Consider the following 27,775-nt stretch of genomic DNA (forward strand, 5'->3'; position numbering starts at 1 on the left):
GAGCTTAATAGAGGCAACTAAACACGGCGTTATGATTCTAACCATTTACCACACCGTGAAGGACTCCACCTCCCGTGCCATTGCAAGTGAATTCACAGAGGAGAGGGGTGGGAAGGACGCCCTGCTCGGGTCGGACCGGCTGGTTCTATCGCTGAGTTCTAGCCCCGCCTTTGCCACTTTCCTGGTGGACAAGTCCCTTCCCCTCTCTGAGCCTCACCTGCAAACGTGAGTGTGAGGGACAACTGTGCAGAGTACTAAGTACTAGGTGCCAGGTACTAAGTACTGGGATTCCGCTGGTTTGGCTCCGTGGATAGAGCCGTGGCCTGCAGGACTGAAGGGTCCCGGGTTCGATTCCTTTCACGGGCATGTACCTCGGTAGCAGGCTCCTCCCCGGCCCGGGCCCTGGTCGGGCGCAACCAATCTACGTGTTTCTCTCCCATCGATGTTTCTGTCTTTCCCTCTCTCTCCCACTCTCCCTAAAAATCAATGAAAAAATATCCTCCGGTGAGGATTTTAAAAAAAGAAAAGAAATGTGGATTGTCTCTTTTAAGGCGTTCCGTGTCTGACTCTGACTCAAAGTCCTGGAAAGAGCTTCCTGAGCCACCTGTGCTCATGCAAGTGGCTCCAGGCAGGCCCTGAGGCCTGTGGGCGCCTCACTTTCCTCATCCACAAAACGGAGCTCCTGGCCTGGCTCTACCCGTCTGACAGGTCGGCCGGCGTGAGGTGGCGGTGAGGTGGCGGTGAGGCACCGCCTGGGAAAGTGTTTTGGAAATCTCACGTGTTTTCACTCGGGGAATGCTGCCTCATCACATCTCTGGTCCACTGCCCAGCGCGGGGAAGCGTGACGGGAGCACTCACTGTGACTTCCTTACGCGGGGTTCACGGGGAGGGGGGGTGTCTACGGGCTCTGCTCTGGGGCTGGGAGACAGTGGGAGGAAAGACAGACCAGGCCCTTCTCACAGAGCTTTGGTGCCCGGGGAGAGGCGGGCCACACAAAGGGTGACAAATGAGAAACAAGATACGCTCAGGGAAAGGCCAGTGCTTGGTGGAGAGGGACAAGGCAGGGGCGAGTGTAGTGGAGACCGGAGAAGGCTTCTCTGAGGCCGTCACACCTGAGCGACCAGGACAGCGTGCCAGTACCTGGCACCAAGTGTTCCAGTGCAAAAGCCCCGAGGCAGGGACACACGCCAGGTCAAGGAGGGGGCGGCGGGAGGCGGGCCAGGGTTTAAGCCAGCGGTTCTCAACCTGTGGGTCGCGACCCCTTTGGCGGTCGAACGCCCCTTTCACAGGGGTCGCCTAAGACCATCCTGCATATCAGATATTTACGTGACGATTCATCACAGTAGCAACATGACAGTGATGAAGTAGCCACGACAATAATTTTATGGTTGGGGTCACAACATGAGGAACTGCATTTAAAGGGCCAGAAGGTTGAGAACCACTGGTTTAAGCAGAGGCGACATACGATCTAGTTCGTGTGGCATTAAGATCGCCCTGCAGACCCGGAGGGTATCTCGCTAAGTGAAGTAAGTCAGCCAGAGAAAGACAAGTAGCACATGATCTCACTCATATGTGGAATCTAAGTAACAAAATACACGGATGAACAGAGTGGATCCGGAGACATGAAAGCATAGAACAGAGGGCGGGATCTCGGAGTGAAGGCGGGGGAGGGTGGGTGGGTGGGTGGGAGGTAATTAACCAAAGACCTTGCGTGCATAGATGCATAACCCATGGACACAGACAGTGGGGTGGTGAGGGTCTGGGTGGGGGTGGGGCGGCTGAAGGAGGCTGATGGGGGAAAAAAGGGGACATATGTAATACTTTCAACAATAAAGAATTATTTAAAAAAAAAGAAATAAGGCTACAAGCAACCAAAGGGAAAAAAAATAAGATCACCCTCCATTTGGGATTGCAGTGCCATCTCCCACAGGCTGTGTTGGGCACCCCAGAAAAATCTGAGGGCCTGCAAGAGCTAAATCTAAACCAGCCCAAACGTCGGAACCTGCATACTAGCAGAACTGAGACGCAGAATTTAGACAGGCAGCTGGTCTAGGGTCACCCTCCTGCTTCATTCCCTGGTTGGCATTCGGCCCAGGCCTCTGACCCCCGCCTCTGAACCCCGGCCTCTGCCCCCGAGGCCACCCCACCAGGGGAGGATGGGAGGGTGTCTTCACTGAGGCCACAAGGGCTGGACGGGGGCCCAGTGCCCCAAGGCTTCCCGATTGGGTCTCAGCCACGGAGACCCACAGGCTGGGCTCCGGAGAGAAAATGCGTTGCCCAGCTGAGCCTCGTCCTGCACCGCCAGCCCCGGCCCTCCGCCCTCAGCTGGCAGGGGCTGGGAGGAGGGGCGGGTCTCCGGGCCCAGCCAGCCAAGAGCAGCAACCTGATCCAGCAGGAAACGGGCCTTCAGCCAGACAAAGCACCAACCCAGCACCTGGAGCCTTTGTTCCCTTTATTCCTGTTGCAAACTTTCCCAGGCACCTGCACCTGGGCCTGGCCAGGGCTCCCACGAGATCTGGTAGCCCGACGGGGTGACCCCGAGGGAGGTCTCGTGGTATTATAACAACAACCACGATAACAGCATCCACCTTTGGCGCTCTGACTACACGCGGGTGTCATTTCGTTTGACCCTCACACCAGACCCGTGAGGCAACAACTACGTATTATCATCCCATTACACAGATTAGGAAATAGAGGCACACAGAGGGGCGATAACCTGTGCAAGGTCACGCGGCATAAGGAAGTGACAACAGCCCGGGCTTCGGACTCAACACACCCCATCCCCACATGCGTCTATGACCTTGGACAAGGCACACGTGCATGTTGCCAAGCCTATCATCTGATTCTGACCTCGGCGGACGGCTGTGCAGATGAAATGATCTGAGGACCTCACAGCCTCCGGCGCCTGGCTCCCAAGCCAGACACCTCTTGCCACCCCCCTCCCCCACTTCCCACAGCTCCGTGACCTTCAGCACGTGACCATCACTCAGCCTCAGTTTCCTCACCAAAAAGATCAGACAATAGTATTACCTCATGGGCCTGGGGAAAGCCTGGAGCCCATCTGTCTCTCTCTTTTTTTTTTAATTTAGCACTTTAGCCGTGGCTGGTTTGGCTCAGTGGACAGAGCGTCGGCCTGCGGACTGAAGGGTCCCAGGTTCGATTCCGGTCAAGGACACATGCCAGTAGGGGGCATGCAGGAGGCAGCCAATCAATGATTCTCTCTCATCACTGTTTCTAACTGTCTTTTTCTCCCTTCCTCTCTCTGAAATCAATAAAAATATAAAAAAAACTTATCACTTTATTTATTTATTTATTTCGTATTTATTGTTAATCTTCACCCAAGAATGTTTTCCCTCTGATTTTTAGAGAGAACAGAAGGTAGAGGGAGAGACCGAGAGAGAGAAACATTGATGTGAGGGAGACATATCGATTGGTTGCCTCCTGCATGAGTCCCGAGAGGGTCTGGGGATCAAGCCCGCAACCAAGGTACGTTCCCTTGACTGGAATTGAACCTGGGACCCTTCAGTCCGCAGGCCGTCGCTCTATCCACTGAGCCAAACCAGTCAGGGCCAAAGTTGCCTTCTTTACTTTCCACCCAAATAAACACAGACACACAAATGGAAAAACCAGTCTAGGAGCCACTCTCCCCTTGAGACAAAAAGCCAGTCTTACTCATACCGCTGGGCTCAGTGGCTTCTCTCAGAAGAAAAACCAGAAGTGACCGCTCGGGTCACCACGTGGCTAACAGAGTTCTCTCCAGTTCCACACCCTGAGACAAGACAAGTGATCCCACTCGAGACGCACACACCAAGTGTAGGGGAGATCCACCAGGGATTTCAGCCATAAAAACAACAAAATACCTTTTCCTATAAACCAGCCAATATTTGTCAACTTCTGGTTGTCCACAAAGGCGCTATGGGCATGTATGGTTTGTGTCCCCGATATCAGGGGATAAACATGAAAACATAAGCACTGGCACAGCCAGAATGGCTCCGTGGTTGAGCATCGACCTAGGAACCAGGAGATCACGGTTCGATTCCCAGTCAGGGCACATGAATGGGTTTCGGGCTCGATGCCCAGTGTGGGGCATACAGGAGGCTGCTGATTAATGATTCTCTCTCATCATTGATGTTTCTTTCTCCCTCTCCCTTCCTCTCTGAAATCAAGAAAAATACATTAAAACAAGAAAAGAAAACATAAGCATACATCCGTTGTAGGTATACCTCAGGGGGGCGGTCCCACTTTTCCGAATGGCCATGTTTGTTTTTCCCGATGCACACTTTGGGGATCAATTGCTTTTCTCTAGTCTCATGCTGCCATTCAAGTAGGGGCTGCCAGTCATCTTACATCACTGCCCCTGGCCACAGGGATTGGTCTAAGGGAACAGCATGTAATCTAGAAAAACTAAGTCTATCAGACCTTTCCCAGGAGTAAACATTGAAGCTGAAGACACGATGAGTGGCAAGAGAGGAGCCATCATGGCCTCTCGGATTCCTGTCGTCCCTAAGGCAGGCTCTGCCTACTCATCCCCTGGTGGTGTGGTTCAATGAGCCAATAAATTCCTGTCTGTTCCTGGCCTCACCCAACCACCAGGCATTGGTCGAATGGTCATAAACACAACAGAGCAGTAGGAGAGATGTCACGGGCAAGACTTGAGGATTTGCCAAGTGAAAGTTTTAAGCAATCAGGCTGTGAGGTCAGACCCAGACAAGAACACCTCATGCATTCAAGTCAACAAATATTTATTCAGCCCTTACTTGTTACGCACTTAGGACACAGCAGCGACTGAGACAGACGAGGTCCCATTCCTCACTGGGGAGTTGTCAGAAGGGACTTCCTAGAGTTGGAGAGGCTCAAGGAAGTCACCGAGGGATGGTACAATGTGGCCCGGCAGAAACGGGGGCGGGGAGAAAAGCATAAATAAGAACGTGGAGGTATGAGACTGTAGTTTCTCTGAAGGCACAATGTCTTGTACAGTGGGGCCTTGACTTACGAGTGTCCCGACGAACGGGTTTTTTGAGATACCAGCTGTCTCTCGGCCGATTTTTTGCATTGAGTTGATAGCGTAATTTGAGTTAACGAGCTCCTTAACGAGCTCGGTCTCGGAACGAATTAAACTCGTAAGTCAAGGCCCCACTGTATCTCCATAGTGCCTGGCTACAGTGGGCACTCAATAAGTGTTTAGGGCCCAGCTGGCGTGGCTCAGTGGTTGAGTGTCAATCTATGAACCAGGAGGTCATGGTTCCACTCCCGGTGAGGTCACATGCCCGGGTTGCGGGCTCGATGCTCAGCGTGGAACGTGCAGGAGGCAGCCGATCAATGATTCTCTCTCCTGATATTTCAATCTCTCGCCCTGTCTCTTCCTCTCTGAAATCAATAAAAATATATTTTAAAAATAATTTAAAAATAAGTGTTTATTGCATGTACGGATGAGTGAAAGGATGAATGAATGAATGAATGAGGTCAAGTACAAGTCATCTGGGGGGAAGGCAGGCCATCCAGCTGGGCTGGAGAAGAGCTACTTTTAGAGAAGGTAACGCTGAGGAAGGGAGACCGAAGCCAGGCCACAGAGGACCTCAATGAAAAATGTGGACTTTGCACGGGCCACATCACACAATCCCAGGGCGGGGACGGGCTGGCCCGGCGGCAGAGCGGCTCCCATAGGCCCTGTGTGGCCCCCCATCTCTGTTGTGGTCGCCACACCCAACCAGACTCCACCCAGCACCCTAACCAGCACCACAGCACCCAAGGTCATGCCCCAGACACCACCGCCTTCCTGGCTCCTGGGCCAAGCTGCCAGCACAGCATTTCTGCCCAGCCTGTAATTTACATATGACCTCCTCCCTGGCCTGACCACTCTTGGCCCTCTGCACACACACACACCCGCTGCGGGAGCTGCCGGAATAGGAGAAATGGTCTGGTGTCCACCCCAACCCTGGCACCTGGGCTGCAGAGAGGGGGTTGAAGTCCCTAGAGGGAGGCTGAGGCTGGGCACAGCCTGTGTCACCATACTTGGCTCCATGGCCTAGGATTAGGCAGACAGCGCCCTCTTGTGGACAGGATCCACCCTGCACCTTGGTCTTTTTGGACAGTAAAAATTTCTTTAATTTTTCAATTTTTATTTATTTTTTAAAAATATTTTTTATTGATTTAAGAGAGGAGGAGAGAGATAGAAACATCAATGATAAGAGATAAACCACTGATCGGCTGCCTCTTGTACGCCCCTCACTGGGGATCGAGCCCGCAACCTGGGTATGTGCAACCCAGGCATATGCCAAGGCCACGAATTGAACCGTGACCCAACCTCCTCCTGGTTTATAGGTTGATGCTCAACCACTGAGCCAAGCCAGCCCAGCTAATTTTTTTTTTTTTTTTACTTTTTTAAAAAGAAAATATCCACCTAGCCAGCATGGCTCAGTGGTTGAGCGTCGACCTCTGAACCTGGAGGTCACAGGTTCGATTCCCGATCAGGGCATATGCCCGGGTTTCGGGCTCGATCCCCAGTAGGAGGCGTGCAAGAGGCAGCCGATCCATGATTCTTTCTCATCATTGATGTTTCTATCTCTCTCTCCCTCCCTCTCCCCTCCTGTCTGAAATATAAAACAAACTCAATAAAAGTATTTTTTTTTAAAAAAAAGAAGAAAATATCTTTCTGAAAAGCCAAGCACACAACTAAATCATTTAAATTAGACAGACTGCTCTGTCAGGGTATCTCACAGTAAAGACTTTCGGAAAAAGCTGTTTCAGATTTTCCAAAGCCCAAGCAAATTTTTCTGACTCTGATTTCCTTGAACACTTATGTGCTGAGGCGGAAGAACGAGATGTCCGGACACGGCTGTTTTAGCTCCTTGCCGGCTCCGAGAAGGGTCTCCCGGGTCAGTCTGTTCCGTGAGGTTACGCCACAGGCCTCCCACCGCTTTGTAATTCTAACAGCTCCATCAGGGCAGGTAGATGCCTCCTCGGCTAAAGGAAATGCCCCAGCAGAGGGCTCCTCCATAGACATTCCTCGGCTCTGAACACGCAGCTTTTCACCTCGATCGTGTTTGTTTACCGTGGGGGCCAGCCCGGGAGTGGCGGCGATGTTAACGCGTTTACAAGCATTTCTGTCTGTGTTACGTAACGCAACGCCCTGTTTACATTCTAGTGGGTGGTGGTGTGTCTGTGTGGAGGAGGATGGCGAGTCCAGCACAGCTGGAGACAGATTCTGAGCTCAGGGGCCTGGATCCACCTTAGACACAACACCCACACATGACACAACCTGCAAACAGCCACAAATCAGCGGCAGAGTAAACTAAACATGCATGTGCTGAGGGCAAGAATCAGGGTGGATGGAAGGCTGACAGCAGGATACTTGCTGCAAAGAGAGCTTGAGAGGAGTCTGGGAGCATGCCAGACCCACGGACCGAGGCCTTCGGGGGCTGGAGTGATGTCAAGGAGGAAGCCAGCATCTACCCATCTTTGGAGACACAGCCATTATTCCCCCACAGCACGGAGGCCCACCTGGACCACCTCTGAGTGTTGCGCCCTTGCCAAAGACCCCACAGGCCTTCCACCTTCCTTCTGCCCTCCACCAGGCTGCCCGTATCAAACAGGAACCACACGATCAAACACTACCAGGGCCCTAGCTGGTTTGGCTCAGTGGATAGAGCATTGGACTGCGGAGTGAAGGGTCCCGGGTTCGATTCTGGTCAGGGCACATGCCTGGGTTGCAGGCTCGATCCCCAGTAGGGGGCATGCAGGAGGAAGCTGATCCATGATTCTCTGTCATCATTGATATTTCTTTCTTTTTTAAAAATAGATTTTATTGATTTTTTACAGAGAAGAAGGGAGAAGGAGAAGGATAGAGAGTTACAAACATCAATGAGAGAGAAACATCGATTCAGCTGCTTCTGCACACTCCCTACTGGGGATGTGCCCGCAACCAAGGTACATGCCCCTGACCGGAATCGAACCCGGGACCCTTCAGTCCGAAGGCCAATGCTCTATCCACTGAGCCAAACTGGTCAGGGCTCATCATTGATATTTCTATGTCTCTCTCCCTCTCCCTTCCCCTCTGAAATCAACAAAAACCCTATGTGATAAAACCCTAATATGCAAATCAACCGAACAGTGGAATGACCAGTTGCTATGGCGCACTGACCACCAGGGAGTAGAGGCTCAATGCAAGAGCTGCCCCTGGAGACCAGTGCGCTCCCACAGCGGGAGCACCGCTCAGTCAGAAGCTGGGCTCACGGCTGGCGAGTGCAGCAGTGGCGGCGGCAGTGCTAAGGACCCCTCGCGGGGAGTGGGCCTAAGCTGGCAGTCGGACATCCCCAGAGGAGTCCCGGATGCATGTGAGAGGGCTCAGGCCGGGCTGAGAAACCCCCTCCCTCCCCAGTGCACGAATGTCGTGCACCAGGTCTCTAGTATATGTACATATATATATACAACACACAAACAACAAACATTACCAGGGATACGGGGCCCACTTGTATACCTCTCACTGCCCCTAAGACCGTGGGGGCATCCGGGTACCCCTTGCCAGCACAACCTTGGTTGAGGTACTACTGGCTACGCCTCTGTCCTAGCCCTGCCTGCATATCAGAAGGGAGCAGACCGAGTCCTTCAGATCTACAGAGTGGGGAAGACTTGCAACTCGAGAAGCCAGGAATTCTCCCTGTCACTGTGCCCACGGATGGGGCTGCAGCACACACACGTGCCAGCCGTCCACTCTGACTGTGACTAGCCTGGAAGTCAGTCCCGGTCGGTCCCGGGGTGCAGCTCAGAGGGCACGGATGCCGAGCTGCAGGTCCGGAGCCGTGTGGCTGGAGGGCAGGAGGAGTCAGCTGTCTTTAACCACATCTCAGACAAGGAAGGTTATTAGGGAGGAATGTTGGGCGTGGGGATGCGGAATTCCTCTGGGCCTGTCTATGCTCCGCTAGCGATTATTCGAAGGCCAGTTTACTCACGGACGGTGGGATGTGAGGGGACCAGGAAGGTGCTCGGTGAGAAAGCAATTCATCTGAAGACAAGCAGATGCACCACACAGCTGGAAACATTAGGACATCAGGTGAAGAAACGATAGGGGCAGAAATAGAATATTGGGGACCAGCTAGAATTGTAAGAAATACGAATCATGCTCTGTTAACCGTGACTGTTTTGTTCTGACGAAAGAAGGCATCTTCTAACCTGGCTGTGAGTTACATGCGAGACCTGGGGGCTCACCTGGAAACGCAGCCCATCCTCTCCATCCAGGAGCTGCCTATCATCAGGGAAAGATTAATCACCCTGTTGCAGAAACCAGAGCCGCCAGCCCTTTGAAGACCCCCAGCCTTTGACAATCTTCAGCCCCCGTGACCTGTACGCTGCCCATTTGGCATTCCCTTCCCCATGTAATCTTGGTCCTTCTACCCAATATAAGCAGCTGGCTTAAGGTGAGGGGTAGAGCAGATGTTTGTGGACGGCCTGCTGCTCTCCCATACGGCGGCATTATTGGAATAAACGCTCACAGATGATTCAACCCGGTCTCTGCTTAACTGGCTCAGGTAGTGACAGGGAGCCCCTGTTGTCCAGTTACAGAAAGACCAAGCCGCCTTCTTACCAGCCCATTTCCAACTCCTTGGTCATCTCTGCATTTGGATTCCCCCCAGGACTTCGAACCCCTCAGAGGCAGCCCCCTCTCATGACCATAGGATTAGGGTCACCCTGGGCAGGGCACACCCACTGTTTCTAGAACGGGCTTTGCTCATGGCCAGGTCACTGGGAGAGATCCGGCCTTAGGGATGACCTCAGCGTTCGGACCTGGACCTGCTTGGACTTGGCCCCTCACAGGTAGGCTCTGTGATCTGGCTTCTGAACAGAACCTCTTGGCTGCTGAGCCTGGGGGCGGGAAGGGGGTGAGACAGGGATAGTATTTGCTTCTAGGTAACAGAAACCCTGCGGGAATCTGGCTTAGCCAGCGAGGAAGCCCCAGGGGAGGGTGGGCTTTCAGGTCTGTGGCTATGGCATCCCGATGGGGACACAGAGTGTCCTTGAGGGACTGTGGGACTGTGCCATTTTCCCTTCACGCACGAGGCCGCCTGCTTCCCCAGTCTCACCAACAGAACGTGCTGTCAGACACTTGGACTTTTGCCAATCTGATAGGTGCAAAGCGGCATCGCCGTGTTATTTCCATTCTAATTGCTCTTATTGTGAGAGAGGTTGAGCATTTTTCCGTCTGCTTAAGGGCTACTAGTGTTTCCTTTTCTGAGAAATCTGGCTCGTCATCTGGGTTTCTGGTCTTGGGTGCGGGTTCTGTCTGTCTGTCTCTTTGCTGGTGGTGGAACCCAGGTGACAGCCGAGGTCCCGGATACTGAGAGGCGGAGGAGTCAGGAGGGCTGTGTTCTGTCTGTGGCTAAATTCATCTCAGTTCCCAACCCCAGGCTCTCTCTCCTGCTTCTTCTATAGGTAAGAAGAGCTGCCCTAGCCAGTCTGGCTCAGTGGATAGAGTGTCGACCTACGGACTGAAGGGTCCTGGGTTTGATTCTGATCAAGGGCATGTACCTCAGTGGCAGGCTCCTCCCTGGCCCCGGGCCCTAGTTGGGGCATGTGCAGGAGGCAACCAATCAATGTGTTTCAATCACATCAATATTTCTCTCTATCTTTCCCTCTCTCCCACTCTCTCTAAAAATCCATGGAAAAATATCCTTGGGTGAGGATTGAAAAAAAAAAAAAGAAGAGCTAAAAACTCACGTTCCACCCGGCCAGTGTGACTCAGCGATTGGGCGTTGACCCATGAACCAGGTCAGGGTTCAATTCCTGGTCAGGGCACATGCCGGGGTTGTGGGCTCCATCCCCAGTAGGAGGTGAGCAGGAGGCAGCTGATGAATGATTCTCTTATCATTGATGTTGCTCCCTTTCTCTCTCTGAAATCAACAAAAATATATTTAAACAAACAAACAAACAAACAAAAAAACACCTCACGTTCCTAATCTGCCTTACCTCTCGGGGTGGCCACGTGGCACCGGCCTGCTCGGTGAGATGAAAAGTGGAAGGGTGCTCGGGAATTTCTGGGAAACCTCTGGTTAGAAAAGGGACCGGGGTCACTGGCATAGCCCCTTCCTTCCTGCCTCACACTGGATGGAATGGCTGCCTTCTTGACACCATAAAGGAAAGACAGAGAGAACCAAAGACATGTTGATCCTAACACCATTCCAGCCACCAAACCAAGGCCAGGAACCGCCTCCCTCCAGACTTGTGCACCGAGCTCATTAAATATCTTCACTCTTGCCCTGACCGGTTCCGCTCAGCGGATAGAGCGTCGGCCTGCGGACTCAAGGGTCCCAGGTTCGATTCCGGTCAAGGGCATGTACCTTGGTTGCGGGCACATCCCCAGTGGGGAGTGTGCAGGAGGCAGCTGATTGATGTTTCTCTCTCATTGATGTTTCTGGCTCTCTATCCGTCTCCCTTCCTCTCTGTAAAAAAATCAATAAAATATATTTAAAATAAATAAATAAATAAATAAATAAATATCTTCACTCTTAAACCACGGCTTGTGCCCTGGCTGGTCTGGCTCAGTGGATAGAGTGTCAGTCTGGGGACTGAAGGGTCCCGGGTTCAATTCTGGTCGGGGGCACATGCCCAGGTTGCAGGCTCGGTGCAGCCAATCAATAATTCTCTCTCGTAATTGATGTGTCTCTCTCTCCCCCTTCCTCTCTGAAGTCAATAAAAATATATTTAAAAAACAAACAAACAAAAAATCCCCACCGCTTGTCAGGGTGTGTGCAACGGGCGGGGGTGTCCTGCTACTTGCTGATAAAAACAGTCCTAATTGATAGTACGTGGCTGTCTTTTAGGAGGGAGAAAACTTGTCCCGGAAGTCACCCCTTCGTCTCCCTGGACTTCTCAGAATATTGGCTACTATTGGTTCACATGCCTTTTCCTGAATGAAGTGCCTTCAGGGGAATAGGTTCCCCTTGGGCCAATGCGGTGACACCTGGGGTGTGGGGGTCAACTTCCCCTGAGGCAGATGGGCACAAGGAAGAGAGGAGGGTCCAGCCAGCGTGGCTCAATGATTGAGCACCGACCTATGAACCAGGAGGTCACGGTTTGATTCCCAGTCAAGGGCACATGCCCAGGTTGCGGACTCGATGCCCAGTGTGGGGCGTGTGGGGAGGCAGCTGATCCATGATTCTCTCTCATCATTGATGTTTCTATCTCTCCCTCTCCCTTCCTCTCTAAAAAATCAATAAAGGGGAAAAAAATACATGAAGAGACTACATTTGCTTATACACTCCACAAAGGCAGGGGTATCCCTGATCCCCAGGAATTGATGGAAAATGTTGGCTAGGACAGAGCCCTTCGACATCAACCCGGAGGCCTGCCTGCAGCTTGGCATGAGTCCCCTGACTTGGGGGCTATGGTAATTCAATAGGCTGCCCTCGGACCTAATTGCACTGGTACCTGCTCTGTATTTCCCCGTCGCGACCACAAGAAACCCGTGTTGCCCTAGCTGGTGTGGCTCAGTGGATAGAGCGTCGACCTGCAGACTGAAGGGTCCTGGGTTCGATTCCAGTCAAGGGCACATGCCTGGGTTTTGGGCTCAATCCCCAGTGTGGGGCTTCCAGGTCTGAATGGCAAAGCCCCATTGCCCTCGGGTTCCTGTCTTCTGTGGCCTCCACCCGCATCCCCCCTCTCGGCTCCTAGCAACAGGCCTGCTCTGTCTTTCGTCATCTCTCTCTGAATCGAACAAAAAGCTCCTTTCAATGGTCCTCCATGGCAGTGTTCTGTAACAGTTAAACTGCTTCCCCCATTATAACAAGTAAATACGCTCATTAAAGAAAAATCCAGTTAAGTAGGAAGATGGAATAAGGGAAAATAACTCCCTGTCCCATGACCTAAACCCAGCTTAGTTAACGTCGCAGTGCCTTCTGGGAGGTGTTACGACTTGTTAATCTTGGAGTGCTTTCTTTTAAAAGTTTCCTTCTAGCCCTACCCAGTTTGGCTCAGTGGACAGAGTGTTGGCCTGTGGACTGAAGGGTCCTAAGTTCGATTCCGGTCAAGGGCACATGCCCGGGTTGTGGGCTCGATCCCCAGTGGGGGGTGAGCAGGAGGCAGCCAATCCATGATTCTCTCTCATCACTGATGTTTCTATCTCTCTCTCTCTTTTTCCCTTCCTTTCTGAAATCAATAAAAAAATATTTTAAAAAATTTCCTTCTAAATCTGAGCTCTCACGGCTAACCTTTGCAGACCCTTTGACAAAACAACCAATGCAATTTCTACAGAGATTCTAACCATAGTGCCTTCATTTCTGAAGTTTCCAAATTTTCTATGGGGGACCTATGTTGCTTTGGTAATCACAAAAATGTAACATCTGTGTTGTGGGCTGAACTGCGTCCCCCCAAATTCCCATGTGGAAATCCTAACCCCCAGTACCTCAGAACATGACTGTATTTGGAGGGAGATGGGGTCTTGAGAGAGTTTGGGAGACCTGATTCTGGACCCACACTTACCTGAGCTCGGCAGTTCAGATCCCAGCTCAGCTGTTTCTTCCCGTGTTCAACGTTTCTCATCTGTAAAATGAGGTCACAAAAGCATGGGTATGGAGACTCAATGAATGAATGCAGCTGAAGTGATACATTTGAATGAATGTATCTAAACTGCTCTGTCCAGTAGAGTAGCCACCAGCTGCACACACCTGCTGAAATGCTCATTTTTTTTAAAAAATATATTTTATTGATCTTTCACAGAGAGGAAGGGAGAGAGATAGTTAGAAACATCGATCAGCTGCCTCCTGCACATCCCCCACTGGGGACGTGCCTGCAACCCAGGTACATGCCCTTGACCGGAATCAAACCTGGGACCTTACAGTCCGCAGGCCGATGCTCTATCCACTGAGCCAAACCGGTTTTGGCCTCATTTTTTAAAATAATTTTTATTTTTACCACTGAGCCACACCAGTTGGGCCTATTTCATTTAAAAAATATTGTTTAGCCCCAGCCAGTTGGCTCAGTGGATAGAGCATTGGCCTGAGGACTGAAGGGTCCTGGGTTCGATTCCTGGCCAGGGCACATGCCCGGGTTGCGGCTTGAGTCCCAGTAGGGGGTGTGCAGGAGGCAGCCGATCAATGATTCTCTCTCTCCCTCTCTCTTCCTCTCTGAAATCAATAAAATTTAAAAATAACTGGATAATTTTTATTTTTTAGTTTAGTTGATGCACAATATTATATTAGTTTCAGGTGGACAACCATGTGATTAGACATTGATATAACTTACAAAGTGATCACCCCAATAAATCTAGTACCCACCTGACATCATATATGGCTATTACAATATTGTTGACTATATTTCCTATGCAGTACTTTATATCCCCTTGGCGATCCTTGTTTCCTTTTAAAAAATAAAATAGCCCTAGTGGGTTTGGCTCAGTGGATAGAGCGTCGGCCTGCAGACTGAATGGTCCCAGGTTCGATTCTGGTCAAGGGCATGTACCTTGGTTGCAGGCACATCCCCAGTAGGGGGTGTGCAGGAGGCAGCTGATGGATGTTTCTCTCTCATCGATGTTTCTAACTCTCTATCCCTCTCCCTTCCGCTCTGTAAAAAATTTTTAAAAAGAAATAAAAATAAAAAAGGAAAAAACAAAACAAAAATAAAATAGCCCTAGTGTGTTTGGCTCAGTGGATAGAGCATCGGCCTGCGGACTGAAGGGTCCTGGGTTTGATTCCGGTCAAGGGCATGTACCTTGGTTGCAGGCTTGATCCCAGGCCCCGGTCGGGGCACCTGCAGGAGGCAACCAATTGATGTGTCTCTCTCACATGAATGTTTTTCCCTCTCAATCTCTTCCCCTCCTTTCTTTTTTCATTTTTTTATTTTCAAAAATGTATTTCTTATTGATTTCAGAGAGGAAGCGGGGAGAGAGAGAAATAGAAACATCAATGATGAGAGAGAATCATTAATCGGCTGTCTCCTGCACGCCCCACAGTAGGGATCGAGCCCACAACCCCAGCATGTACCCTTGACCGGAGATCGAATCATGACCTCGTTCATTGGTCGATGCTCAACCACTGAGCCACACCGGTTGGGCTCCCACTCTTTTCCAGTCTCTAAGCATCAACAGAAAAATATCCTTGGGTGAGGGTTAACAAGGAAATGAAGTAACACGCAGCTAGTAGGATGTCTGCACTGGCCCCCGTGGTTTGCATTGTGTCACTGCAGGGCTATCAGACAGCGCTGGCTCGAAACGACACCTGGCACGGAGCGATCGCCACTGTGGCTATTGTCGCTGTTTAGTGCCTGGCACATGGAAGTGCTTTTCAAGTGGCAGTTTTTGTTCTGAAGACTCTCACCGTGCCCTGTGCCCCCGCTTTGGAGATCTGTGCCTGGAACGCATGGTCTGATTCTCTGCCCAGCTTGTCCTATCCACCCACCGTAAGGGCTTTTGGACTTTCCTTTCATCTTTCAGGCCCCCCCCGCCCCGGCCTTTCCAGGGGCATCTACACACACACACACACACACACACACACACACACCACCCTTTTTTTTTAATTTGCCCTCTTAACCATTTTTAAAAATATATTTTATTGATATTTTACAGAAAAGAAGGGAGGGACAGAGAGTCAGAAACATCGATGAGAGAGAAACATCCATCAGCTGCCTCCTGCACGCCCCCCAGTGGGGATGTGCCCGCAACCAAGGTACATGCCCTTGACTGGAATCGAACCTGGGACCCTTGAGTCCGAAGGCCGACGCTCTATCCACTGAGCCAAACCGGTTCGCCCACACACACCACTCTTGGCCATCATCGATCTGTTTCCTCCCCGGACCCCGCACATCGGAGGCCTGGTCTGTGATGCTCAGACAGATGGAGCGTTGCCAGCAGGGGCTGTTGGCAGGCTGCCAAGGGGCTGCCCGAAGCGGCGTTTCCCCTGACAGATCCACGCCCGGGGCTCCCAGGCCCACCCGCAGCCTGGCAGCTGGTGGAGCGGAGCGCGGAGGCTCGGCTGCGGACCTGGAGGGCTGGTCTCTCGGGAGAGCAGCGTGCACACCAGATGGCGATCCTGGGCACAGCCCGCAGGGTGAGAACAGTTTCGTTTAAAAAGAAAATATCTCGATTAGCCACTTGGGTTGAGGAAGCGGAGGTGCCAGGGACATCACTGGTTAACTGCGGGGAAATAAACACGGTAACAGGGTTTGTTCACAGGGACTTGGAGACAGGGACCCCCCAAAAAGAGAGAATTCAAGGGAGAAGTTGAAAGAAATGAAGGAGGGTGGAGTGGGACAATATGGCAGGCGCCACAGCCTGGGAGAAATTCCAATGAGAAATTCCCAGTGGCAGGGACACCTACATTTTACCGTGTGTTATGTATATACTAGAGGCTCGATGCACAAAATTCATGCAAGAGTAGACCTTTGCAGCCCGGGCTGTCTCGTGGCCCCGCCCCCGCCCACTGGTCATTCTGGAAAGTCATTCTGCCCTCTGGTCTAATTAGCATATTAGCTCTTTATTATATAGGATGGTGCCAGATGGGTACTAGGTTTATTGGGGTGATCACTTTGTAAGTTATATCAATGTCTAATCATGCGGTTGTACATCTGAAATTGCTATAATAGTGTACATCAACTGTAATTGAAAAATATTGCCGAAACCAGTTTGGCTCAGTGGATAGAGCGTCGGCCTGCGGACTGAAGGGTCCCAGGTTCGATTACGGTCAAGGGCATGTACCTGGGTTGCGGGCACATCCCCAGTGGGAGATGTGCAGGAGGCAGCTAATCGATGTTTCTCTCTCATCGATGTTTCTAACTCTCTATCTCTCTCCCTTCCTCTCTGTAAAAAATCAATAAAATATATTTAAAAATAAAAAAATAAAAAAATGACACAATTGTATTATATGGTAAAATACACATAACACCACTGACCCTCTTTTTAAAAATATATTTTTATTGATTTCAAAGAGGCATGGAGAGGGAGAGGGATAGAAACATCAATGATGAGAGAGAATCATTGATCGGCTGCCTCCTGCACACCGTGTACTGGGGATCGAGCCTGCACCCAGACATGTGCCCTTGATGGGAATCAAACCCAGGACCCTGCAGTCTGCAGGCCGACACTCTATCCACTGAGCCACACCAGCTCGGGCACCACTGACCCTCTTAACCATTTCCAGGTGCGCAGTTCAGTGGCGGTCAGCACATTCACATTGCTGTGCAGCCATCACCACCATCCACCTCCAGAGCTATTCCACCTTCCTTCCCACACAGGAGCTCCTGCCCCATTAAAAACTAACTCTCAAGGCCTAACCAGTTTGGCTCAGTGGATAGAGCGTTGGCCTGTGGACTGAAGGGTCCCAGGTTCGAATCCGGTCAAGGGCATGTACCTTGGTTGCAGGCACATACGCAGTAGGGAATGTGCAGGAGCCAGCTGATCAATGTTTCTCTGTCATCGATGTTTCTAACTCTCTATCCCTCTCCCTTCCTCTCTGTAAAAAATCAATAAAATATATTTTTAAAAAAACACACACAAAAAACCGAACTCTCAAAAAACACACACACACACACAAAAAAAACCCCTAATTCTCTGTTCTCCTCGCCCCCAGGCAACAGCCATTCTACTTTCTGTCTCTGTGAATCTGACTCCTCCAGGCGCCTCGTAGAAGTAGAACCAGGCAGTCTTGGTCCTCTGGAGCCTGGCTCACTTCACTCGGTATAATCTATGCTGCAGCCGCACCGTCTCCCATAGCGTCTGCGCCATTTACGTTCTCACCAACTATGCACCGAGTTCCAGTTTCTCCACGTCCTCGCCAACATTTGCTATTTTACTTTTCTCATTTTTGTTCTGTTTTGTTAATCTTCACCCGAGGATATTTTTCCATTGCTTTTTAGAGTGGAAGGGAAGGGGTAAGACACAGAGAAACATCGACTGGTTGCCTCCCACACCAGGAAGGGATCGAGCCTGCAACCGAGGTACATGCCCTTGACGGGAATCGAACCCGGGACCCTTCAGTCCACAGGCTGACGCTCTATCCTCTGAGCCAAACTGGATAGGGCTTCTTTTCTTTTCTTCTTTTTTTAAAAAAATGTTTTTATTGATTTTAGTGAGAGAGAGAAAGAGAGAGAGAGAGAGAGAGAGAAAGAGAGAGAGAGAGAGAGAGGAGGGGAGAGGGAGAAACATTGATGAAAGAGAACCAGCAATTGGCTGCTTCCTGCACGCCATCTACTGGGGATCGAGCCCGGAGCCCGGGCCTGTGCCCTGACCGGAATTGACACCCAACCAACTGAGCCACACCCGCCAGAATTATGTGTCTCTCTTTATGGCAGTAACACATTGCTTTGATTACTATAAGCTTTGTACGAAGTGTGCGGTTTCCAACTTTGGCCTTCTTTTTCAAGATTGTTTTGGCTATGCGAAATCCCTCGAGGTTCCATATGAACTGTAGGATGGGTTTTTCTCTTTCTGAAAAAAAGTCTTTGGGGTTTTGATTCCATAGGACTTTTAAAGACCAGGACCGATAATATTCCATTCTAAACTGTTTGTTTTCCCAAGCTGTATCTTCTGCAAGGAGAAGTCCTGGCTCGGAGACTGACTTCCAGTTCAGGCGCATGGCAGAGGGAAGAGACGGACCAGGCAGTGAGAGGCAGGGGCTAGGGCAGTGATGGCGAACCTTTTGAGCTCGGCGTGTCAGCATTTTGAAAAACCCTAACTGAACTCTGGTGCCGTGTCACATACCGAAATTTTTTGATATTTGCAACCGTAGTAAAACAAAGACTTACATTTTTTATATTTATTTTATATATTTAAATGCCATTTAATAAAGAAAAATCAACCAAAAAAATGAGTTCGCGTGTCACCTCTGACATGCGTGTCATAGGTTCGCCATCACTGGGTTAGGAGGTCAGCAGTACAGCCCTCGGCCGGGGGACTAGGTAACAAGCCCTCTTAATTTTTTAAAAAATATATATTTATCGATTTCAAAGAGGAAAGGAGAGGGAGGGAGAGAGAAACATCAATGATGAGAGGGAATCATTGATCGGCTGCCTCCTGCACGCTCCACACTGGGGATGGAGCCAGCAACCCAGGCATGTGCCTGACCGGGAATCGAATCGTGACTGCTTGGTTCATAGGTCGATGCTCAACCACTGAACCACACCGGCCAGGCAACAAGCCCTCTTGGACCCTGGAAACAGTGAGGAGGATGCTGGGGGTCCCACTGCCTGTGAGATGGGAGTGGGAGAGGATTCTATTTAGATCTCAGAGGCCAGGGCCTCCCCAGCTGTCATACGGGTCACTGACGAGGCACTTGGTCATGGGCAGACCAAGTCGGGGACCAGGCCACGGGAGGGAGGCCTGGCAGGCTTGGCGCATGGCGAGGGGCAATGGGGCTGCACGTCAGGTGACTAGCTGTGGTGGCTAAAGGACACTTCCTCAGCCAGAGGCCCGGCCCTATGCCCCTCCCTGGGTAGACACTGCCACCTTCTGGCTCTTTGTTGACTGACTGCTCTACCCCATCTTTTTTTTTTTTTTAATTGATTTTTAAAAATATATATATTTTTATTGATTTCAGAGAAGAAGGGAGAGGGAGAGATAGATACAAACATCAATGATGAGAGAGAATCACTGATCAGCTGCCTCCTGCACGCCCCCAACCAGCGATCGAGCCCACAACCCAGGCATGTGAGCCCTCCGGGTTCATAGGTCGATGCTCAACCACTGAGCTATACTGGCCGGGTTTAATTGACTTTTTTATAGAGAGAGGAAGGGGGAGGGGGAGAGAGAGAGCGAGCGAGTGAGAGAGAGAGAGAGAGAAACATCGACTTGCTGTTCCACTTATTTATGCATTCATTCGTTGATTCTTGGAGATCGAACTAGAAACCTCAGCATATTGGGATGACACTCTAACCAGCTGAGCTACCTGGCCTCGCCATGTCTCACCTTAAGAAGAGCTTCCTCCTGGCCAGGAACTTTCTCCTTTACCTGCTTATATGCCTATCATCCTGGGCCCCACCCAAGTCACCTTCCATAGTCTGGCTGATCCCAACCATTTCGATGTTTTGGTCTCCGCCTACTGATGGCTTAACACCACTGTCACCCTAATCCCTCTCCCAAGATGGCTTTGTTTGCCTTCTTCTCCAGGCGGCTGGGGGCAGGGCCTCACTGCGGACAGCCATAGCTGCATGAGGCCACGGGGCTGCTTCCTGTCCTTGTCCATTGTTTTCTTTGTTTGATGGTTGGTTGGCTTTTTTTTTTTTTTTTCTGGGAATCCTCTGTTCCTCCCAACTATTGTTCCCTTTTAAGCATGCTGGCTCGGCCCCTGTAACCAGTACATCCAAAATATCACAGGGGTTTTCTCCCTTCCCTTCAACAGGGTGTTACCTCTCTCTTTCTCTCTCTCATGACCTGAAAGGTGAGCAACTTTCCTGCTACCTCTCCACCCCCCAAGAATCAATCTGCCCGGGCCCAGGCCCTTTGTTAGAGTCTCAGACTCAGAGCTGGAACCCACATTTCCTGCCCCCGCCAGCAGGCACCACTGAAGACCCAGCGCTTCACCATGGGGTCTTCCCACACCCGAGGCCCAAGCACGGAAGTGAACTGGGGCTGCCATGTCGACTGGTGTCCTGCCTTCGGCTCTAAAGATGCTGTCCTGCCCTTGTCCAGGGAGGTACTTCGTCCTTGTGGATTCACCTGGGAGGCCTGGGGGAGAGGCCGGGCTCCTGGGTGCAGTCCATCCCCGCCTACTGCTTGTCCTCCGCAGGCCCCCCTCCCTGGCTTGAAGGCTCTTTCAACCCCTTTCCCCCCCTCTCCACAGGCAGACCCCGTCACTGGGCACCCCAGCAGCGCAGCCCCTCCTTCCTTGTCCACCCCCCACCCCGACCCCGTGCGCCTTGCTTCCTGCTTGGGTCGGAGCACCACAGAGGCTCCCATAATATCACTGTCCACTGGAGGCCCAGGGCCACACAGCTGAGCCCGAGGATGGGTGGCAGGGCATTCAAAGGGCTCGCCTTCCTTTCCACCCCAAACGTGGCCGTCAGACAGTCTGGGAAGGGGTGCTCCCCTCTGGACCCCTGGGGTTGCTAAGGGCCCCTGACACTGACCCATACCCACAAATCCCAGCGGCATGGGTAGGCAGGAGCCCTTTTGTTCTCAACGTGCTCTGGGGGGTGGGCGTGAGTAACGGGGAGGCCTAGCAGAGGGGGCCTCCGTGGGAGTTGGGAGGAGCCACCCTCTGTTCGTGACTGCCCCCTGACTGTCAGACCTGCAAGGACCAGGTTCTGCCAACATCCCTTACACTCCACCTCCCCCCCCCCCCCCCCGCCCCCGCCCCGCCAACTGCCTCCACTTGCCACCCTCTTTTTGGAATTGTGTGCGAGCCGTTGTCCACACACCACTCTGTTGCCCCTTTCACAGTGAGCCTCCCTGAAAAGCCTGCAATGATTTCCCACGGATCCCGGAATAATGGCCAGGCCTCCTTGCCAGGCCTCCAAGGCCCATGGGAACCAGCCCTGCCCGCTCCTCTGAGCCCAGCATGTCTCCCTCTAACCTGGCTCACCGCACTCCGGGCACACGGATCTTCTCCGGCGTCTGGCATCAAGCCTGTTTCTGCCTCAGGCCCTTTGCACGTGCTGCTGCTTCTGCTCAGAAAGCTCTCCACGCGGATGTCCCCCGGGCCAGCCCCTTGGCATTTGGCTTGCAGCTCAGAAGTCAACCTCCCCGGACGATTCCGAGCTGGGGTCGCTTCCCCTGTCCTGGATGCTCTGTCCATCCTCGCACCATTTTATTTTCTTCTCCACACAGATCCCTTTGTGAGGCTTTCAGGGCCCGTCCCTGGCACGGGCCCCTTCCAAGGCTCAGTACCTAATTCTGTATTCTTTTCTTTAAATGGCACCCCCTGCCTGGCCGACCCAACTGTGTGAGCTTCAGGGCCCACAGAATCTGAATCCGTTTGTACCCAGAGCACAGGACCAGGCTGCATCTGGTACGTCCTGTGCTCGCCTCTGGCAGGAAGAAACTCAGCATTCCTCCCACCAGGCTATTTTGACAGGCCCCTGGCCTCTCCGTCTCTTCAGATCTGGGCGCCAAGAGGCAGCCTTGGCCAGAAATCTTGGTAACTGCTCTGCTCACTGTGCCCTGAATTCAACACGGGGCGGGGGATGTACAGATCCTGAGGGCCGCTGGTTTGTCCTTCTCCCTTCTGCATGCCCCCTGCCTTGATTTCCCCAAATAGACATAAACATTCTCAGGCAACAACCGTAGCACCTAAAACTACTCATTGAGGGACCTGGCGAGGTAGCTCAGTTGGTTAGAATGTCATCCCAATACAACAAAATTATGGGTTTGATCCCTGGTCAGGGCACATACAAGAATCAACCAGTGAGCCCTGAGCAGTGTGACTCAGTTGATTAGAGCGTCAATCCATACACCAAAGGTCATGGGTTCGATTCCCAGTCAGGGCACATGCCTGGGTTTCGGGTTCAATCCCCAGCAGGGGCACAAACAAGAGGCAATCGATCAATGTTTCTCTCTCACACTGATGTTTCTCTCTCTCTCTCACTCTCTCCCTCACCTTTCCTCTCTCTCTGAAATCAATTAAAAACACACACACATATCCTTGGGTGAGGATTATAAAAAAAAAAAAAAAGGAATCAACCAGTGAATGCATGAATAAGTGGAACAACAAATTAATCTTTCTCTCTCTCTCTTTCTAACTCTCTAAAATCAATAAATATTAGCCCGGCCAGCGTAGCTCAATGGTTGGGCATCAACCTATGAACCAGGAGTTCACAGTTCGATTCCTGGTCAGGACACCTGCCCGGGTTGCAGGCTCGATCCCCAGTAGCGGGTGTGCAGGAGGCAGCTGATCCATGATTCTCTCTCATCATTGATGTTTCTATCTCTCCCTCTCCCTTCCTCTCTGAAATCAATAAAAATATATATTGAAGTAAATAAATAAATATTTTAATAAAAAGAAACTATTCGGCGAAGAAATAGAAAGACCAAGGTTTCTGTAGACTCTTCCCTCTCCAAGCTTTTCTGCAAAGCTCGTCCTAGCACCTACCTTAGCCCTGACCAGCTTGGGCAAGTATTGGGCACCCAGGGTTAACTCTCGCTCCGCCTTGCCCTCGGCAGGCGTGGCTAAGTGGTCACAGAACTCTTTCTAGGTGCCTCCTGTGTACCCACTGCCAGAGGTCAGAGAGGAAAACTGCTTGCCTCCTCGTGAAACTCGGGTCTGAATTATTGAAGAGCTAAATCAGGTTCCCAGGCAGAGGGCCAATGCTTGCAACGAATTCCTACACCTAGGCCGAGTCCAGGGAGGCCAATGCCAAGGCTGTATTTTCTGTTTGACCAAGTAAGGGGAGGCCTTCGGAGACCACGGCACCTTGTGGTGCAGCCCGTGACACAGCGGAAAAATCGCTGACCTGGCTCCGGAAGTAAGTCCGAGACCGAGGACTGGCCGACTCCGTGTCTGCTGAGCGCCCTTTCCCAGGTTGCAGGCAGCTGACATCTCCGAGTAACCTTCCAGGCTGGGGAGAGATCTAGTCACCTCCACGTAGCTCTTATTGGGGGGCCATGGGGAGCTGTCCTTTGAAACTGGAGCGAGTGTCACCTCCTGGTGGCAAAAGCAATAAAGAAAGGAGAGAATGAGAGAGCTTAATGGCTACAGGTATAAACAGCGTCCACAAAGACGTCTAAGGATTCGGCTCCTGGGGGACTGTCTCACTCATTTATATTACTTCCTTCTTCAGTTGTCTTGGCAACCTCCTCGACCTATTCTCCCAAACTGGGTGTTGCAGACTCCACCAAGCTATTCCATCCCGGCCACTCTCCGCTCCTACTTATCAGAGGCCACAGAGGCCACCAGGCTGTGACCGTCTCAGCCCCCTCATCCCTGGAGAGGGGGTGAATGTTCTCAGTCTGCAGCTTGGACCCCTCAGCGTGTGGGCTCAGCCACCTCCCTCCATCACCCTCCTCTCTCACTGGCGCCTTCAGCCTCACGTCTGCCAGCTTCCTTTCCTTAGCACATCAATTTGCTAAGGGTATTTCCAGCTTATAAAAACAAAACAAGACAAAAAACCCCACCTAAAACCCACCCTGGCCAGGTGGCTCAGATCATTGGAGTGTCATCCGGTACACCAAAAGGTTGTGGGTCTCTCTCTCTCTCTCTCTCTCTCTCTCCTAAATCTAAAAATCAACAAAAGACCAGCCGGGTGTGGCTCAGATTTTAAGTGTTGTCCCAGGAACCCAGAGGTCACCAGTTGGACTCCCGGTCAGGGCACACGCCCAGGTTGGGGGCTTGAGCCCCAGTAGGGGGCGTGCAGGAGGCAGCCGATCGATGTTTCTCTCTCATCGATGTTTCTATCTCTCTTCCTCTCACTTCCTCTCTCTCTCAAATCAATAAAAACATTAAAAAAAAAAGAATAGTACCTACTTTGCCCTGGCCAGGTAGCTCAGTTGGTTAGAGTATGGTCCTGCTACAGCAAGGTTGTGGGTTCGATCCCTAGTCAGGACACATACAAGAATCAACCAATGCATAACTAAGTAGAACAATAAATCAATGTCTGTCTGTCTGTCTGTCTCTCTTTCTCTCTCAAAAAAAATAAAAAAAAATAAAAAGAGCCCTAGCCGGTTTGGCTCAGTGGATAGAGCGTCAGCCTGCGGACTGAAGGGTCCCAGGTTCGATTCCAGTCAAGGGCATGTACCTTGGTTGCGGGCACATCCCCAGTGGGGGGTGTGCAGGAGGCAGCTGATCGGTGTTTCTCTCTCATCAATATTTCTAACTCTCTATCCCTCTCTGTAAAAAATCAATAAAATATATATTTTTAAAAAGAATAGTACATACTTCATAGGGCTGTTATGACACTGAACTGGGTTAATTCTAGAGCAAGTACCCCATGCACATCACCCTCAACATTACGACTATCGCTGGTGTTTGCAAGGGGAGAGCAGCAACAGGAGAAGTGAGGTTACACGGAGGAGCGGTCATTTGGATCCAGGTCTGAAACATATGAGGGCAGAGGACCGTGGGGGTCCCTCCTCACCCAAGACCACAGATGTCCTGGGGCCGAGAGTCCAGGAGCCGGCCGCTCCTCCCCGGCGGGGGCCGCTCTCCTCTGGCCATGTGGATGCCCTTGGGAGCACCTGACGTGGCCCGGCACTGGCTGCGCTCGCTGCTGCGGGTGCACGTCCTGGGCATTCCTGACATAGTCTGTCCTGAAGTGGGGGCAGCTGCTGGTGGCTCGGCATGAAAACCGCTTAGAGCCAGGGAGGGGAAAGGTCACCTTTTGGGCTGCGTCCAGGGGGAGGGGACACAGTTACCAGGGGAACAAGCGCTGGTCCTCACAAAGGACACTGAGCCCGTCCTGAGCACCTGTCCAGTGGCCGGGCCCTAAACCAAACATGAAGGCCGTTTGTACGTCGGGACCGGTAGGCTAATTCAGCGGCAGGAGAGGGCTTGTCCAGGCTCATGGAGCCGATTGTTGTTACACTGTCAGGAATTTTGCAAGCCGGCTGTTAGACACAGCCATTATTATAATAAAACCCCCCACAAAAGTTATATAAACTTACAATGAAATACATTATATTAAAAGACTCAAAAGTTGCCCTAACCGGTTTGGCTCAGTGGATAGAGCGTCGGCCTGCGGACTGAAGGGTCCCAGGTTCGATTCCAGTCAAGGGCATGTACCTGGGTTGCAGGCACATCCCCAGGAAGGGGCGTGCAGGAGGCAGCTGATCGATGTTTTTCTCTCATCGATGTTTCTCACTCTCTCTCCCTTTCTGTAAAAAATCAATAAAATATATATATATTTAAAAGGCTCAAAAGTCATCATTTCCAGGTTAAAAAGGTGCTGGCATTAAGCAGAAAAAACAAACAAGCAACTCATAGGCAGACAACAGGATGGTGATTACCAGAGGAGAATGGGGGGCGGTGAATGTGCGTGCGTGCGTGTGTGTGTGTGTGTGTGTGTGTATGTGTGTATTATATATAGTTCAGTAAAAGGTTAAAAAAAAAAGTGAAGGTAAAATTGAACAATTTGAGATGGAGACACTTGATTCCTCATCCTTTGTTGAAAGACCCATTGCCCTGCAGTTATTAGGAAGTTGGACCCAGGAGGCAGGAGGGGAATGCGAGGCACGATGCTGAGCTAAGCAAGGGCGAGGGCGAACGTCTTGATGAATCTACTTGATAAACAAACGAAGGGCCTCAGAAAACCCAGGGGAACTAAATTACCGTGGAATGATAACATGAAAGCTCGGAGAGAAGGAATCGGAGAGAAGTCATCTAAGCTTCTCATATATATATATATTTAAATATATTTTTATTGATTTCAGAGAGGAAGGGAGAGGGGAGAGAGAGAGATAGAAACAGCAATGATGTGAGAGAATCATGGATCGGCTGCCTCCTGCAGGCCCCACACTGGGGATCGAGCCCACAACCCAGGCATGTGCCGTTGACCAGAATCGAACCCGGGACCCTTCAGTCTGCAGCTCTAGCCACTGAGCCACACCAGCTAGGGCAAAGTTTCTCCTATTTTTAAGAGTTTCTAACTTTGTAAAGTCAAGCTGAGAATTTCATTTCTAAACTAGCAGAAAGAGAATGGATAATTTCCAGCTCAGGCCCCCTCCTTCCCCCCGAACGCGCCCCTGCCTTTCCCTTCTCCCTCTTCTTCCCTCTCAGGCGTGCATCCCCTAAACTCTAAGGGTCCCCACCAGACTTGTAACCATAGGAGCAATGGGCTAACCCCCAACCCTGGCCCCAAGGCTCCCTTTTCTCTGACTTCTCAGTGACCCAAAGCCGTCCTGCCTAGGCTCTCTCCTGTAGCTTCTTCTATCCTGAGCCCTTCCTTGTTATACTGTCCCCAGCTTTAATAAATGTACTCTCAAAAAAAAAAAAAAAAAAGAAAGAAAGAAACAAGAAAAAGAGAGAAAGAATGTATAATTTCCAAATCACTAAATGGGGTGAGGGAGATTAAAGACATCTTAATTGCTCCAATACAAAACTAAAAAGGGCCCAGGCCAGGTAGCTCAGCGGGTTAGAGCATCATCCTGATACACCAAGGTTGCAGGTTCGATCCCAGACAGGGCACATGCATCGACCAATGAATGCATGAACAGGTGGAACAACAACTCGATGCTTCTCTCTCTCTCTTCCCCTCGCTCTAAAATCAAGAAACATGTCCTCGAGTGAGGAATAAATAAAATAAAAACAAATATTCTGATTTTTAAAATCTTGCAAAGAAAAGAAATCTAGCTTCAAGCCTACGTTATAAAAGCAAAGAGAAAATTGATTGGTTTTCTGCTCACTTATCATGTTTAGGATCATTACAAGAGTGTGGCGGTTGCCCTAGCCTGTTTGGCTCAGTGGATAGAGCATCCGCCTGCGGACCAAAGGGTCCCGGGTTCAATTCTGGTCCAGGGCACGTACCTTGGTTTCAGGCTCCTCCCTGGCTCGGACCCTCTGGTCAGGACGCATGCAGGAGGCAACCAATCAATGTGTTTCTCTCACATCGATGTTTCTCTGTCTTTCACTCTCTCTCTCTCCCACTCTCTCTAAAAATCGATGGAAAAATATCCTCAGGTGAGGATTAACAAAAAGAGTGTGTCAGATCCAAGGGAGCACAGCTATGCTCTCTCTGTGACAAACATTTCATGCGCTGTCCCCGGGCGTGGAAATAGCTGGCTGACTGTATGTGCTCCCCACTGGTTCTCCCACAAACAGCGACATGGCTATCACCTTATTCTTTCCTCTCGTGGGAAGCAGTGATGCATTCTTGCAGGAAGTTATCACGCCTCCTTCCCCCACGAAGATCCGGACCCACTATTCCTCTTTAT

At 51.1% G+C, this 27,775-nt stretch overlaps 1 protein-coding gene across 4 annotated transcripts in view; it reads right to left on the minus strand.

Annotated features, from left to right (window-relative positions):
• SEMA4B (semaphorin 4B) overlaps positions 1 to 27,775 on the minus strand; it is a 99,859-nt gene that overhangs the window by 61,804 nt on the left and 10,280 nt on the right. For 2 of the 4 annotated variants that reach the window (XM_070400560.1, XM_070400561.1), the window contains 2 exons: positions 23,365 to 23,555; positions 13,471 to 13,530 (listed from right to left, as the gene is read on the minus strand). In XM_070400560.1, coding sequence (XP_070256661.1) covers positions 13,471 to 13,530 — 60 coding nt within the window. In that variant the 5' untranslated portion in view covers positions 23,365 to 23,555. Of the gene's footprint in view, positions 1 to 13,470; positions 13,531 to 21,488; positions 21,953 to 23,364; positions 23,556 to 27,775 lie in introns of those variants that run through there. The other 2 variants (XM_070400559.1, XM_070400557.1) reach the window with 2 other exon arrangements.

Source organism: Myotis yumanensis, unplaced genomic scaffold, assembly GCF_028538775.1.
Source record: "Myotis yumanensis isolate MYYU_CA2020_CCGP unplaced genomic scaffold, mMyoYum1.0.hap1 SCAF_20, whole genome shotgun sequence".
Classification (NCBI taxonomy): domain Eukaryota; kingdom Metazoa; phylum Chordata; class Mammalia; order Chiroptera; family Vespertilionidae; genus Myotis; species Myotis yumanensis.